Here is a 17,103-nt window from a genome sequence, read left to right on the forward strand (position 1 = left end):
CAGTGGGGTCCCCAATGGTGACCTCTTATCCTCTCCTGTAGACGAACCCAGTGATAATAATGGGACAACCACTTTATGGCTTCAGAAGAATTCACTTGATCCCATACACTGCCAGGGTTATCAACCATTACTTCCAGTCATAATGTGGGAAATTCTAGATGGAAGGGTAACAAGGCTACTAATAAAGAAAAATCTAGTAGCTTTGCCAATAATGCCCATGACTATAGTACAATATCTATAAGATGTGAGTGTTCAATCTCATAGTGTTAAGTAAACAGCAGATGGCAGTAGAAGACAAAATAAGAGGTTAAGTGGCCATAATAAGTAAGAAAAACACCATCTTCCGAAGAAGGAAAGAACATCTGCAAGTGTGAACACAACAGACGTGAAATATTACACAATGCAGCTCCCACAAGATCCATCATAACAAGTATCTTAATGCACTGATCGTGTACATGGGGTCTTCAACGCTTGTCTTCATTATTACAGCAAGAAAACACATCTACTGAGCCAATAATAGGTCCTTGTTTCCATGGAGCTCGATAGAAGACGCATATTATGGAGACAGACTCTGAATTTAGCTTCCGGTAAGAAAAAAAGGAGTAGAGAACAATATTCATTGTGCTAATAGATAGATATAGATATATATATATAGGCTGCTGTTCTGTTCATTTCTAGGAAAGCACAAAGCCGTCCTTGGTCTTTTTCTATTAAATCTGTGAATATCAGACCTTGAATAATTCACCGTGTGGTTAGGTGCCTTGGTAAACACGTTAACTATTATCAGGGCCGCCATCAGGAATTTTGGGGCCCCATACAGCCTAAGTGTCTGCCCCCCCCCCCGCCATTTTAAAACTACTTTATTTTGCGACATACCAATTCTGTATTACATTTACCTTTATTTAGCAGCTTTACAAGGCTTAATCAGGCCCCAGTTCCCTCTCCGCAGTGCCGCACACCCGATGCCCCAACAATCCCCCTCCCCCCCCCCCCCGTCCACCTTCTAACATCTTTGCACTGCCCCCTGTACCCATACCTGCCAACTTTTGAAGAACCAAAAGAGGGACAAAATGTGCGGCGCGGCAAATTTAGCCCCACCCACCGTTATGTTGACTCCACCCATTCTCATTAATTTTTCATGTGCCCGCACACAGTATAATCCTCCTACAGTCACCCGTACATTATATGTCCCCCCTCTATCTCTCCCCCAGCTTCATATACACCCTTCATCTACACCCAGTTTCATGTCTCCCACCCAATCTCTGCCCCCAGATTCATGTCCGCCCATCCATTTCTGCCCCCAGTTTCATGTCCCCTCCATCTCTACCCCCAGATTCATGCCCTCCATCTCTGCCCCCATATTCATGTCCCCTCCATCTCTACCCCCAGATTCATGTCCCCTCCATCTCTGCCCCCATATTCATGTCCCCTCCATCTCTGCCCCCATATTCATGTCCCCTCCATCTTTGCCCCCATATTCATGTCCCCTCCATCTCTGCCCCCATATTCATGTCCCCTCCATCTCTGCCCCCATATTCATGTCCCCTCCATCTCTGCCCCCATATTCAGGTCCCCTCCATCTCTGCCCCCATATTCATGTCCCCTCCATCTCTGCCCCCATTGTCATGCCGTCCTCTCCATCTCTGCCCCCATATTCATGTCCCCTCCATCTCTGCCCCATATTCATGTCCCTCCATCTCTGCCCCCATTGTCATGTCGTCCTCTCCATCTCTGCCCCCATATTCATGTCCCCTCCATCTCTGCCCCCAGATTCATGTCCCCTCCATCTCTGCCCCCATATTCATGTCCCCTCCATCTCTACCCCCATTGTCATGTCGTCCTCTCCATCTCTGCCCCCATATTCATGTCCCCTCCATCTCTGCCCCATATTCATGTCCCTCCATCTCTGCCCCCATTGTCATGTCGTCCTCTCCATCTCTGCCCCCATATTCATGTCCCCTCCATCTCTGCCCCCATATTCATGTCCCCTCCATCTCTGCCACCATATTCATGTCCCCTCCATCTCTGCCCCCATATTCATGTCCCTCCATCTCTGCCCCCATTGTCATGTCGTCCTCTCCATCGCTGCCCCCATATTCATGTCCCTCCATCTCTGCCCCCATATTCATGTCCTCTCCATCTCTGCCCCCAGTGTCATGCCGTCCTCTCTCTGCCCCCAGTTTCACGTTCCACATTACACTGACTGACTTACCTTCTCCTTCGTTCCCTCGCAGCTCTCTGCGCACCTCTCTCTCACTGGCGCACAGTTATAGACGCGATGTGACGTCATCACATCGCGTCTACAAGCCAGTAGCGGAGGCGGAGAAGCGAGGAGCTGACACAGGTCAGCTCCTCGCTTCAGCCGCATATGTGACAGCGAGAGAGGCGCGCAGCGCGAAGCAAGGAGCTGACCTGTGTCAGCTCCTCGCTTCGCCGCCGGCTACTGGCTTGTAGACGCGATGGCTGAAGCGAGGAGCTGACCTGTGTCAGCTCCTCGCTTCGCTGCTGCCGCCGGCTACTGGCTTTTAGACGCGATGTGATCACATCGCATCTACAAGCCAGTAGCAGCGGCGGCGGCGAAGCGAGGAGCTGACACATGTCAGCTCCTCGCTTCAGCTGCATATGTGTCAGGGAGAGAGGCGCGCAGCGGCGAAGCGAGAAGCTGACCTGTGTCAGCTCCTTGCTTCAGCCGCGTATGTCTTCAACTCAGATCTGCGTCCTCTAGATGCAGATCTGAGTTGAGATAGGACATACACAATGACTGCTACGGGCGCCAGGGGGGCGGCACACGGTGGCGGGCCAAAACCGGGCCCCCCCCATTTTTCAATTTGGCCGGGCCCCTGACGCCAGTACCAGTAGTACTGGCCTATCGGCGGCCCTGACTATTATTAGGGTATTAGAATGGGAAAAACAAGGACATATTCCTATTGGGAGGAAAGGCTATGTTTTCTGTAAAGCTACATTTGATCAAGGACTTGGGTTTTCCATTTTTAGTCAATCTTTTTTATTAGATGGTTTCCCAGGGGGAGGCCATAGGATACTCTACACCGTAAGAAGACACCAATATTAGAGTTATCACGTGGAAGTGGGTGTCCAGTTATATGTTATATTGGGACCCAAAAACTTCAAGTTATGCCTCTACCATCAGCAATCTTTAATATATATGGAGAGGGACCTGGGAGCAGGTGTTCAACTCCCCAACAGTGCCCCCACTGGGCAAATGCAGCATTAGCTGATGGGTGAGGGTCTGACTGCTGAGACCTCACTGATACTTAGAATGGGGAAGACAGAGGGAGGAGGGGTGAGGGGAAGGGGGAAATGATGTTTTCCCCCTGCTGGGAATGCAGTCCAGCTGAAGTTAGGAGCCCCTTTGCTGGATGGGACTTCACTTAAATGGGATATCCAAGATACAGCAATTGGCCAATTCCAGTGCTCCCATTGAAATAAATGGGGCAGAGATAGATCCTGTCCAGCAGGTATATGCCTACATTTAGCTGGGCTGCACTCCCGGGGGGAAAGTAAAACATCTCCACCAGTTCCACTAATAAGATCTGCATCATCTACACTATGGATAGAAGATACATATGCTTTGTGTCATCCTATTAATATTATAAAGGTGAAAGTTTGTGAGTTTGTGTGTTTGGATGTTTGTTCCTCAATCACGCAAAACCTGCTCCACCGATTTGACTGAAATTTTCCACAAACATAGTTACTACACTGGATTGCGCAATAGGCTACTTTTCGTCACAATAGCGCACATACGTTTTTCCCAGGACCCTCACAAAACCCAGATTCACATCACTATCTCTGCAATCTCACACACTTTGGACCATAGCAAGCCACAAAATTCATATTACCCTCTACAGCAGAGATCAGCAACCCCTGGCACACGTGCCAAGAGTGGCACTCCTGCCATATTTCACTGGCATGCCAGCAGCACAGGACCTGCAAGAGTTAAATAAGTCCGAGCGTCCCTTCAGTGCTCTGCTAGAGCTGAGGCATAAGGACACTCCCCTTTGAGAGGGGTGCAGGAAACCCAGGGGGTGGAGCTTAATCGCTCAGGTCTCTGCCTGCTATAGTGGTCTGCATGCTGCAAAGATTCCCCGATGAGGAGAGGAAGCTGCTAGCAAAGTGCAAGTAAGAAACACACAGGTTCCTTCCTTTAGTTCCTATTCTCATTAATGTCAGGCATTTGGGGTTATTAGTTTAGTGTTAGTAACTCCATGTGCCTCACATTAATAGGAATAAACCCCATCATGTCCCTCATATTAACCCCTGTGTGCCTCATATAAAGGTTACTAATATGTGAGACATATGGAGGTACTAATAGAAGACCTCAATAATGAAGATACTTAATTATTACCTCCAAGTCTCTCACATATCAGTAACTCTTACACAAGGGTTAATGTGAGGGACATGATGGGGTTAATTGCTATTAATAAGAGGCACATGGAGTTACTAAACTGTCATGCACAGGGCCAGACTTTTATCTAAAATTGTGGATAACACTATGGTCCTGTACATTTCAATGGGCCCATACATATAGATCCTGTTTTTGTGGCTGTGTGTCCGGGACAAATTGAGCTGTAGAATATAGAGCAGGTCCTATATATGTCCTATACCTTCCCTACACCTTTCCGTATTTGCAGCCCTGTCAATTTATTTTTAATCTATAGGTCAGTGAAAACCATATCCGTGCCATTTCTGTGCAGGAGGCCTAAGGCTGAAGCACCACGTTGCGTTAACACAGCGTTTTGGTTGCAAATTTTGCTGCGGTTTTATGAGCCAAAGTCACCGATGTACCGTTTCAACACACCACAAACACGTAACGGTTAGAGATGAGCGAACACTAAAATGTTCGAGGTTCGAAATTCGATTCGAACAGCCGCTCACTGTTCGAGTGTTCGAATGGGTTTCGAACCCCATTATAGTCTATGGGGAACATAAACTCGTTAAGGGGGAAACCCAAATTCGTGTCTGGAGGGTCACCAAGTCCACTATGACACCCCAGGAAATGATACCAACACCCTGGAATGACACTGGGACAGCAGGGGAAGCATGTCTGGGGGCATAAAAGTCACTTTATTTCATGGAAATCCCTGTCAGTTTGCGATTTTCGCAAGCTAACTTTTCCCCATAGAAATGCATTGGCCAGTGCTGATTGGCCAGAGTACGGAACTCGACCAATCAGCGCTGGCTCTGCTGGAGGAGGCGGAGTCTAAGATAGCTCCACACCAGTCTCCATTCAGGTCCGACCTTAGACTCCGCCTCCTCCGGCAGAGCCAGCGCTGATTGGCCGAAGGCTGGCCAATGCATTCCTATGCGAATGCAGAGACTTAGCAGTGCTGAGTCAGTTTTGCTCAACTACACATCTGATGCACACTCGGCACTGCTACATCAGATGTAGCAATCTGATGTAGCAGAGCCGAGGGTGCACTAGAACCCCTGTGCAAACTCAGTTCACGCTAATAGAATGCATTGGCCAGCGCTGATTGGCCAATGCATTCTATTAGCCCGATGAAGTAGAGCTGAATGTGTGTGCTAAGCACACACATTCAGCACTGCTTCATCACGCCAATACAATGCATTAGCCAGTGCTGATTGGCCAGAGTACGGAATTCGGCCAATCAGCGCTGGCCAATGCATTCTATTAGCCCGATGAAGTAGAGCTGAATGTGTGTGCTAAGCACACACATTCAGCACTGCTTCATCACGCCAATACAATGCATTAGCCAGTGCTGATTGGCCAGAGTACGGAATTCGGCCAATCAGCGCTGGCTCTGCTGGAGGAGGCGGAGTCTAAGGTCGGACCTGAATGGAGACTGGTGTGGAGCGATCTTAGACTCCGCCTCCTCCAGCAGAGCCAGCGCTGATTGGCCGAATTCCGTACTCTGGCCAATCAGCACTGGCTAATGCATTGTATTGGCGTGATGAAGCAGTGCTGAATGTGTGTGCTTAGCACACACATTCAGCTCTACTTCATCGGGCTAATAGAATGCATTGGCCAATCAGCGCTGGCCAATGCATTCTATTAGCGTGAACTGAGTTTGCACAGGGGTTCTAGTGCACCCTCGGCTCTGCTACATCAGATTGCTACATCTGATGTAGCAGTGCCGAGTGTGCATCAGATGTGTAGTTGAGCAAAACTGACTCAGCACTGCTAAGTCTCTGCATTCGCATAGGAATGCATTGGCCAGCCTTCGGCCAATCAGCGCTGGCTCTGCCGGAGGAGGCGGAGTCTAAGGTCGGACCTGAATGGAGACTGGTGTGGAGCGATCTTAGACTCCGCCTCCTCCAGCAGAGCCAGCGCTGATTGGTCGAGTTCCGTACTCTGGCCAATCAGCGCTGGCCAATGCATTCTATTAGCCCGATGAAGTAGAGCTGAATGTGTGTGCTTAGCACACACATTCAGCTCTACTTCATCAGGCTAATAGAATACATTGGCCAATCAGCGCTGGCCAATGCATTCTATTAGCTTGATGAAGCAGAGTGTGCACAAGGGTTCAAGCGCACCCTCGGCTCTGATGTAGCAGAGCTGAGGGTGCACAAGGGTTCAAGTGCACCCTCGGCTCTCCTACATCAGAGCCGAGGGTGCGCTTGAACCCTTGTGCAGCCTCGGCTCTGCTACATCAGAGCCGAGGGTGCGCTTGAACCCTTGTACACACTCTGCTTCATCAAGCTAATAGAATGCATTGGCCAGCACTGATTGGCCAGAGTACGGAATTCGGCCAATCAGCGCTGGCCAATGCATCCCTATGGGAAAAAGTTTATCTCACAAAAATCACAATTACACACCCGATAGAGCCCCAAAAAGTTATTTTTAATAACATTCCCCCCTAAATAAAGGTTATCCCTAGCTATCCCTGTCTCATAGTCACAAAGTTCACATTCTCATATGACCCGGATTTGAAATCCACTATTTGTCTAAAATGGAGGTCACCTGATTTCGGCAGCCAATGACTTTTTCCAATTTTTTTCAATGCCCCCGGTGTCGTAGTTCCTGTCCCACCTCCCCTGCGCTGTTATTGGTGCAAAAAAGGCGCCAGGGAAGGTGGGAGGGGAATCGAATTTTGGCGCACTTTACCACGTGGTGTTCGATTCGATTCGAACATGGCGAACACCCTGATATCCGATCGAACATGTGTTCGATAGAACACTGTTCGCTCATCTCTAGTAACGGTCGATAATAATGTCACCAATCTGCCTTACTGCCCACCTTAGAATTACCCGGCGTCCCTTCACATAAACTAGAACTCAAGATTGGCTTCCCTGTTCTACTCATGCGTAATCTGGATGCACTCCGATTGTGTAATGGCACGAGGCTACGTGTCACACTACTAGGAACAAATATCATTGAAGCCACTATCCTTACAGGAGCAGCTAAAGGTGACAGTGTATTAACCCCACGCATTCCAATTATATCAAATAATTTCCCATTTCAATTCACACGACTACAATTTCCCCTTAAATTGGCTTTTACAATGACCATTAATAAATCCCAAGGACAAACGCTGAAAGTAGCAGGAATACATTTGGCCACACCAGGCTTCTCACATGGACAACTTTATGTGGCTGCTCAAGAGTATCCTGTGCCCAAAACTTACATGAACTAGCGGAAAATAACAAATCATACAATGTCGTATATCGAAGTATATTAACTTGAAATACCTCTGTCCCAAAGACACTATGTACAGTTTATAACAACACCGTATAGCAGCTGAAATACAAATTACGTTCAACACAAAAGTCTCACATATTCTCAGAATTACAAAAACAAGATACAAAGTTACATTTCATATCCCATACCTTATACACAGTACTAAAACCTTACCCGCGCCTGTATTTACCCACTTCTACAATCACCGCAGACGAAGTCGGGGGTACCAGCTAGTAACCCATAAATTTGTTATGTGAGCTAATATTATTAATTGTTCTTGATAGAAAAAGGCCTCCTTCTACAACACCATCATGGGTACAGTGTTTGAGTCTGAAGAAAACACAAACCTTGCATTTCTGAACCTTGGCCAGATGGAGAATGTCTTGGTAATGCCAAGCGTTGTCTGGCGAAACTGCTTGAAGTTTGGCACTTGGTGCCAGAAGAGCTTGCAGTGTGTTCTCTGGATTTCCCTGCTCAAGGGCTTCATTAATGATCCCAATGGCAATAATACCTAAAAAGAAACAATAATGGTATAAACACATATGTACAGTATGTAACCCAGCAACTGAACTGCAATACACATCTAGGACTTACGTTCATTTTCTTCATGGACTTCACTATTGACTACATCAACGTAGTTCTGAATTTCATTCCAACTTAAGTAGCTGTGTCCTTGTGCTGCAGCTTTCTTCTTACTGGATACCAGTGTACTGACATAACTGGAGAACGGAGAAAGAAGGATTCAGTATGGAGGCAAGGCTCAAACCTAAGCCATTACAACTGGTTCATACTGGAGACCAAACTACAAGCAATACAATGAAATCTTTCCCCACAATATTGCGACCAAACCCTCTATAAAAGTATGTATAACCTATTAGTAATACAGTAACACTTGAGGGCTGTAATATGACAATAGTACTGCATATTAAAGGGTTTACCCAGCCTCCAAAGCTAGTGAGCTTGCAAATGAAACGTCACAAATGAGGTCAATGACCTTAAAGTAAATCAGATAAATGGTGCTGAATTTAAACGGTTTATATATTAGGAATAGAGATGAGCGAACAGTGTTCTATCGAACTCATGTTCGATCGGATATTAGGCTGTTCGGCATGTTCGAATCGAATCGAACACCGCGTGGTAAAGTGCGCCATTACTCGATTCCCCTCCCACCTTCCCTGGCGCCTTTTTTGCTCCAATAACAGCGCAGGGTAGGTGGGACAGGAACTACGACACCGGTGACGTTGAGAAAAGTAGGCAAAACCCATTGGCTGCCGAAAACATGTGACCTCTAATTTAAAAGAACAGCGCCGCCCAGGTTCGCGTCATTCTGAGCTTGCAATTCACCGGGGACGGAGGTTTCCGTCCAGTTAGCTAGGGCTTAGATTCTGGGTAGGCAGGGACAGGCTAGGATAGGAAGGAGAAGACAACCACAACAGCTCTTGTAAGAGCTAAATTCCAGGGAGAAGCTTGTCAGTGTAACGTGGCACTGACGGGCTCAATCGCCGCAACCCAGCTTTCCCAGGATCCTGAATGGAATACACTGTCAGTGTATTCCCGTATACCCGATATATACCCCCGATACCCGTTCCAACGGTGTGCCCCCCCACCTTCACCCCAGAAATACCCTGCAAGTCCCCTAGCAATAGAATTGGGGCTATATACACCCACTATTTTTGCTACTGCCATATAGTGCCATTGTCTGACTGGGAATTCAAAGAATATATTGGGGTTACGTGCACCCACAATTTTTACTACTGGTATACAGTGCCAGTTTCTGACTGGTAATTCAAAGAATATATTGGGGTTATAAATACCCTCATTTCTTGCTACTGGTATATAGTGCCATTGTCTGACTGGGAATTCAAAGAATATATTGGGGTTACGTGCACCCACAATTTTTACTACTGGTATACAGTGCCAGTTTCTGACTGGGAATTCAAAGAATATATTGGGGTTACAAATACCCTCATTTCTTGCTACTGCCATATAGTGCCAGTTTCTGACTGGTAATTCAAAGAATATATTGGGGTTACGTGCACCCACAATTTTTACTACTGGTATACAGTGCCATTGTCTGACTGGGAATTCAAAGAATATATTGGGGTTATAAATACCCTCATTTCTTGCTACTGCCATATAGTGCCAGTTTCTGACTGGGAATTCAAAGAATATATTGGGGTTACGTGCACCCACAATTTTTACTACTGGTATACAGTGCCATTGTCTGACTGGGAATTCAAAGAATATATTGGGGTTATAAATACCCTCATTTCTTGCTACTGGTATATAGTGCCATTGTCTGACTGGGAATTCAAAGAATATATTGGGGTTACGTGCACCCACAATTTTTACTACTGGTATACAGTGCCAGTTTCTGACTGGGAATTCAAAGAATATATTGGGGTTACAAATACCCTCATTTCTTGCTACTGCCATATAGTGCCAGTTTCTGACTGGTAATTCAAAGAATATATTGGGGTTACGTGCACCCACAATTTTTACTACTGGTATACAGTGCCAGTTTCTGACTGGGAATTCAAAGAATATATTGGGGTTACAAATACCCTCATTTCTTGCTACTGCCATATAGTGCCAGTTTCTGACTGGTAATTCAAAGAATATATTGGGGTTACGTGCACCCACAATTTTTACTACTGGTATACAGTGCCATTGTCTGACTGGGAATTCAAAGAATATATTGGGGTTATAAATACCCTCATTTCTTGCTACTGGTATATAGTGCCATTGTCTGACTGGGAATTCAAAGAATATATTGGGGTTACGTGCACCCACAATTTTTACTACTGGTATACAGTGCCAGTTTCTGACTGGGAATTCAAAGAATATATTGGGGTTACAAATACCCTCATTTCTTGCTACTGCCATATAGTGCCAGTTTCTGACTGGTAATTCAAAGAATATATTGAGGTTACGTGCACCCACAATTTTTACTACTGGTATACAGTGCCATTGTCTGACTGGGAATTCAAAGAATATATTGGGGTTATAAATACCCTCATTTCTTGCTACTGCCATATAGTGCCAGTTTCTGACTGGGAATTCAAAGAATATATTGGGGTTATAAATACCCTCATTTCTTGCTACTGCCATATAGTGCCAGTTTCTGACTGGGAATTCAAAGAATATATTGGGGTTATAAATACCCTCATTTCTTGCTACTGCCATATAGTGCCAGTTTCTGACTGGTAATTCAAAGAATATATTGGGGTTACGTGCACCCACAATTTTTACTACTGGTATACAGTGCCAGTTTCTGACTGGGAATTCAAAGAATATATTGGGGTTACAAATACCCTCATTTCTTGCTACTGCCATATAGTGCCAGTTTCTGACTGGTAATTCAAAGAATATATTGGGGTTACGTGCACCCACAATTTTTACTACTGGTATACAGTGCCATTGTCTGACTGGGAATTCAAAGAATATATTGGGGTTATAAATACCCTCATTTCTTGCTACTGCCATATAGTGCCAGTTTCTGACTGGGAATTCAAAGAATATATTGGGGTTACGTGCACCCACAATTTTTACTACTGGTATACAGTGCCATTGTCTGACTGGGAATTCAAAGAATATATTGGGGTTACGTGCACCCACAATTTTTACTACTGGTATACAGTGCCAGTTTCTGACTGGGAATTCAAAGAATATATTGGGGTTACAAATACCCTCATTTCTTGCTACTGCCATATAGTGCCAGTTTCTGACTGGTAATTCAAAGAATATATTGGGGATACGTGCACCCACAATTTTTACTACTGGTATACAGTGCCATTGTCTGACTGGGAATTCAAAGAATATATTGGGGTTATAAATACCCTCATTTCTTGCTACTGCCATATAGTGCCAGTTTCTGACTGGGAATTCAAAGAATATATTGGGGTTATAAATACCCTCATTTCTTGCTACTGGTATATAGTGCCATTGTCTGACTGGGAATTCAAAGAATATATTGGGGTTACGTGCACCCACAATTTTTGCTACTGGTATATAGTGCCAATTTCTAACTGGGAATTCAAAATGCGCAAGGCTCCCGGAAAGGGACGTGGACGAGGCCGTGGGCGAGGTCGGGGGAATGGTTCTGGGGAGCAAGGTAGCAGTGAAGCCACAGGGCGTCCCGTGCCTACTCCTGTGGGGCAGCAAGCATTGCGCCACTCCACAGTGCCAGGGTTGCTTGCCACATTAACTAAACTGCAGGGTACAAACCTTAGTAGGCCCGAGAACCAGGAACAGGTCTTGCAATGGCTGTCAGAGAACGCTTACAGCACATTGTCCAGCAGCCAGTCAGACTCTGCCTCCTCTCCTCCTATTACCCAACAGTCTTGTCCTCCTTCCTCCCAAATTTCCCAAGCTTCACAGAACAATAACCCCAACTGTCCCTGCTCCCCAGAGCTGTTCTCCGCTCCTTTCATTGTCCCTCAACCTGCCTCTCCACGTCACGATTCCACGAACCTAACAGAGGAGCATCTGTGTCCAGATGCTCAAACACTAGAGTCTCCTCCATCTCCATTCGATTTGGTGGTGGATGACCAGCAACCCACCCTCATCGACGATGATGTGACGCAGTTGCCGTCAGGGCATCCAGTTGACCGGCGCATTGTGCGGGAGGAGGAGATGAGACAGGAGTTGGAAGAGGAAGTGGTGGATGATGAGGACACTGACCCGACCTGGACAGGGGGGATGTCAAGCGGGGAAAGTAGTGTGGATGTTGAGGCAAGTGCAGCACCAAAAAGGGTAGCTAGAGGCAGAGGCAGAGGTCAGCAGCTTAGGCGAAGCCAGGCCACACCCGGAATCTCCCAAGATGTTCCAGTTCGTACCCAGCCCCGAAAAACTCCCACCTCGAGGGCACGTTTCTCGAAGGTGTGGAGTTTTTTCAAGGAATGCGCCGAGGACAGATATAGTGTTGTCTGCACAATTTGCCTCTCGAAATTGATTAGGGGCTCTGAGAAGAGCAACCTGTCCACCACTTCAATGCGCCGTCATTTGGAATCCAAGCACTGGAATCAGTGGCAGGCAGCAACGGCAGGACAAAGGCCGCCTGCCGTTCACGCCACTGCCACTGCCTCTGCCACTGCTGACTGTGCTGGCGATGCACTCCAGAGGACGAGCCAGGACACCACTTCATCTGCCTCCGCCACTTTGTTGACTTCTCCCTCATCCTCCCCTGTTCCTGTCTTATCTCCTTCTCCTGCACCATCAAAGGCACCATCAGGCGCTTCTTTACAACAACCCACCATCTCTCAGACATTGGAGCGGCGGCAGAAATACACTGCTAACCACCCACACGCGCAAGCCTTGAACGCCAACATCACTAAACTGCTGGCCCAGGAGATGTTGGCGTTCCGGCTTGTTGAAACTCCCGCCTTCCTGGACCTGATGGCAACTGCGGCACCTCGCTATGCCGTCCCTAGCCGTCACTACTTCTCCCGGTGTGCCGTCCCCGCCTTGCACCAGCACGTGTCACTCAACATCAGGCGGGCCCTTAGTTCCGCGCTTTGCACAAAGGTCCACTTGACCACCGACGCGTGGACAAGTGCATGCGGACAGGGACGCTACATTTCACTGACGGCACACTGGGTGAATGTAGTTGAGGCTGGGACTGCTTCCCAAACTGGCCCGGTGTACCTCGTCTCCCCGCCTAACATTCCTGGCAGGGACACGAGAAGAACACCCCCCTCCTCCTCCTCCTCTACCGCCTCCTCCTCCACCACCGCCTCCTCCGCCGCCACCGCCTCCTCCTCCGCTGTTAGATTGACCCCAGCTACGAGTTGGAAACGTTGCAGCACTGGCGTTGGTAGACGTCAGCAGGCTGTGCTGAAGCTGATCAGCTTGGGGGAAAGACAGCACACTGCCTCCGAGGTGAGGGATACCCTCCTCGATGAGACGGCAATATGGTTTGAGCCGCTGCACCTGGGCCCAGGCATGGTCGTTTGTGATAACGGCCGGAACCTGGTAGCAGCTCTGGAGCTTGCCGGACTCCATGTTCCATGCCTGGCCCACGTCTTCAACCTAGTGGTGCAACGTTTCCTAAAGAGCTACCCCAATGTTCCAGAGCTACTGGTGAAAGTGCGGCGCATGTGCGCCCACTTTCGCAAGTCGACAGTAGCCGCTGCTAGCTTAAAATCTCTCCAGCAATGCCTGCATGTGCCACAACACCGGCTTTTGTGCGACGTCCCCACACGCTGGAACTCAACGTTTCAGATGTTGAATAGAGTGGTTGAGCAGCAGAGACCTTTGATGGAATACCAGCTACAAAACCCTAGGGTGCCACAAAGTCAGCTGCCTCAGTTTCACATCCATGAGTGGCCATGGATGAGAGACCTTTGTGACATCCTACGGGTGTTTGAGGAGTCCACAAGGAGGGTGAGCTCTGAGGATGCGATGGTGAGCCTTACAATCCCGCTCTTGTGTGTTCTGAGAGAATCCCTGATTGACATCAGGGATAACTCAGATCACACAGAGGAGTTAGGGATAGCATCCGATCCGTCACAGCTGGAGAGTAGGTCCACACATCTGTCCGCTTCACTGCGTTTAATGGAGGAGGAGGAGGAGGAGGAGGAGGAGGAGGAGGAGGAGGAAGAAGAGTTGTCCGATGATGTGATGGTGATACAGGAGGCTTCCGGGCAACTTCGAATCGTCCCATTGTTGCAGCGCGGATGGGTAGACATGGAGGATGAGGAGGAAATGGAGATTGAACTTTCCGGTGGGGCCAGAGGAGTCATGCCAACTAACACTGTGGCAGACATGGCTGAGTTCATGTTGGGGTGCTTTACAACCGACAAGCGTATTGTCAAAATCATGGAGGACAACCAGTACTGGATCTTTGCTATCCCTGACCCCCAGTATAAAAACAACATCTCGTCTTTTATTCCGGTAGAGGGGAGGGCCAATCGCATCAATGCTTGCCACAGGCAATTGGTGCAGAATATGATGGAGATGTTTCCAGCATGTGACGTTGGCGGCAGGGAGGGCAGTTCCTCCAGTAGGCAACCAAGTTCTCACCGGTCCACACAAACGAGGGGCACACTGTCTAAGGTCTGGGACACCTTGATGGCACCCCCTCGCCAAAGTGCCGCCACGGAGGGTCCTAGTGTCACCAGGCGTGAGAAGTATAGGCGCATGTTGCGGGAATACCTTTCCGACCACAGCCCTGTCCTCTCCGACCCCTCTGCGCCCTACACGTATTGGGTGTCGAAGTTGGACCTGTGGCTTGAACTTGCCCTATATGCCTTGGAGGTGCTGTCCTGTCCTGCCGCCAGCGTCCTATCTGAGAGGGTGTTCAGTGCAGCCGGTGGCATCATCACTGACAAGCGCACCCGTCTGTCAGCTGAGAGTGCCGACCGGCTCACTTTGATAAAAATGAACCACCACTGGATAGAGCCTTCATTTTTGGGCCCACCTGTGTAAAGCACCCCAACATGAAACTCCATGTCTGTACTCAACCTCTCCAATTCCTCCGCATCCTCCTACTCATCCACCATAAGCGTTGCACAATTCTGCTAATACTAGGCTCCCTCCACCCTGATTTCCCCCAACTCTGCTGGTTAGAGGCTCCCTCCACCCTGATTTCCACCAACTCTGCTGGTTAGAGGCTCCCTCCACCCTGCTTTCCCACAACTCTGCTGGTTAGAGGCTCCCTCCACCCTGCTTTTCCACAACTCTGCTGGTTAGAGGCTCCCTCCACCCTGCTTTCCCACAACTCTGCTGGTTAGAGGCTCCCTCCACCCTGCTTTCCCACAACTCTGCTGGTTAGAGGCTCCCTCCACCCTGATTTCCACCAACTCTGCTGGTTAGAGGCTCCCTCCACCCTGCTTTCCCACAACTCTGCTGGTTAGAGGCTCCCTCCACCCTGATTTCCACCAACTCTGCTGGTTAGAGGCTCCCTCCACCATGAATTGGTCCAAACTGGGCTGTTTAGCGGCTCCCTCCACCATGAATTGGTCCAAACTGGGGTTTTTAGAGGCTCCCTCCACCATGAATTGGTCCAAACTGGGCTGGTTAGAGGCTCCCTCCACCATGAATTTGCCCAAACTGGCCTGTTTAGAGGCTCCCTCCACCATGAATTTGCCCAAACTGGGCTGTTTAGCGGCTCCCTCCACCATGAATTGGTCCAAACTGGGGTTTTTAGAGGCTCTCTCCACCATGAATTGGTCCAAACTGGGCTGTTTAGAGGCTCCCTCCATCATGAATTGGTCCAAACTGGGGTTTTTAGAGGCTCCCTCCACCATGAATTGGTCCAAACTGGGGTTTTTAGAGGCTCCCTCCACCATGAATTGGTCCAAACTGGGCTGTTTAGAGGCTCCCTCCACCATGAATTGGTCCAAACTGGGGTTTTTAGAGGCTCCCTCCACCATGAATTGGTCCAAACTGGGCTGTTTAGAGGCTCCCTCCACCATGAATTGGTCCAAACTGGGGTTTTTAGAGGCTCCCTCCACCATGAATTGGTCCAAACTGGGCTGGTTAGAGGCTCCCTCCACCATGAATTTGCCCAAACTGGGCTGTTTAGAGGCTCCCTCCACCATGAATTTGCCCAAACTGGCCTGTTTAGAGGCTCCCTCCACCATGAATTGGTCCAAACTGGGCTGGTTAGAGGCTCCCTCCACCATGAATTTGCCCAAACTGGCCTGTTTAGAGGCTCCCTCCACCATGAATTGGTCCAAACTGGGGTTTTTAGAGGCTCTCTCCACCATGAATTGGTCCAAACTGGGCTGTTTAGAGGCTCCCTCCATCATGAATTGGTCCAAACTGGGGTTTTTAGAGGCTCCCTCCACCATGAATTGGTCCAAACTGGGGTTTTTAGAGGCTCCCTCCACCATGAATTGGTCCAAACTGGGGTTTTTAGAGGCTCCCTCCACCATGAATTTGCCCAAACTGGGCTGTTTAGAGGCTCCCTCCACCATGAATTTGCCCAAACTGGGCTGTTTAGAGGCTCCCTCCACCATGAATTGGTCCAAACTGGGGTTTTTAGAGGCTCCCTCCACCATGAATTGGTCCAAACTGGGGGTTTTTAGAGGCTCCCTCCACCATGAATTTGCCCAAACTGGGCTGTTTAGAGGCTCCCTCCACCATGAATTGGTCCAAACTGGGGTTTTTAGAGGCTCCCTCCACCATGAATTGGTCCAAACTGGGGTTTTTAGAGGCTCCCTCCACCATGAATTGGTCCAAACTGGGCTGTTTAGAGGCTCCCTCCACCATGAATTGGTCCAAACTGGGGTTTTTAGAGGCTCCCTCCACCATGAATTGGTCCAAACTGGGGGTTTTTAGAGGCTCCCTCCACCATGAATTTGCCCAAACTGGGCTGTTTAGAGGCTCCCTCCACCATGAATTGGTCCAAACTGGGGTTTTTAGAGGCTCCCTCCACCATGAATTGGTCCAAACTGGGGTTTTTAGAGGCTCCCTCCACCATGAATTGGTCCAAACTGGGG

At 48.5% G+C, this 17,103-nt stretch overlaps 1 protein-coding gene across 2 annotated transcripts in view; it reads right to left on the bottom strand.

The window, feature by feature from the left end:
* The window catches only part of IQGAP2 (IQ motif containing GTPase activating protein 2), a 264,000-nt gene that overhangs the window by 78,865 nt on the left and 168,032 nt on the right, over positions 1-17,103 (bottom strand). For both annotated transcript variants that reach the window (XM_075270512.1, XM_075270502.1), the window contains 2 exons: positions 8,252-8,376; positions 8,005-8,168 (listed from right to left, as the gene is read on the bottom strand). In XM_075270512.1, coding sequence (XP_075126613.1) covers positions 8,005-8,168; positions 8,252-8,376 — 289 coding nt within the window. The remainder of the gene's footprint in view (positions 1-8,004; positions 8,169-8,251; positions 8,377-17,103) is intronic.

The sequence above is a fragment of the Leptodactylus fuscus genome, chromosome 1, assembly GCF_031893055.1.
Source record: "Leptodactylus fuscus isolate aLepFus1 chromosome 1, aLepFus1.hap2, whole genome shotgun sequence".
NCBI lineage: Eukaryota > Metazoa > Chordata > Amphibia > Anura > Leptodactylidae > Leptodactylus > Leptodactylus fuscus.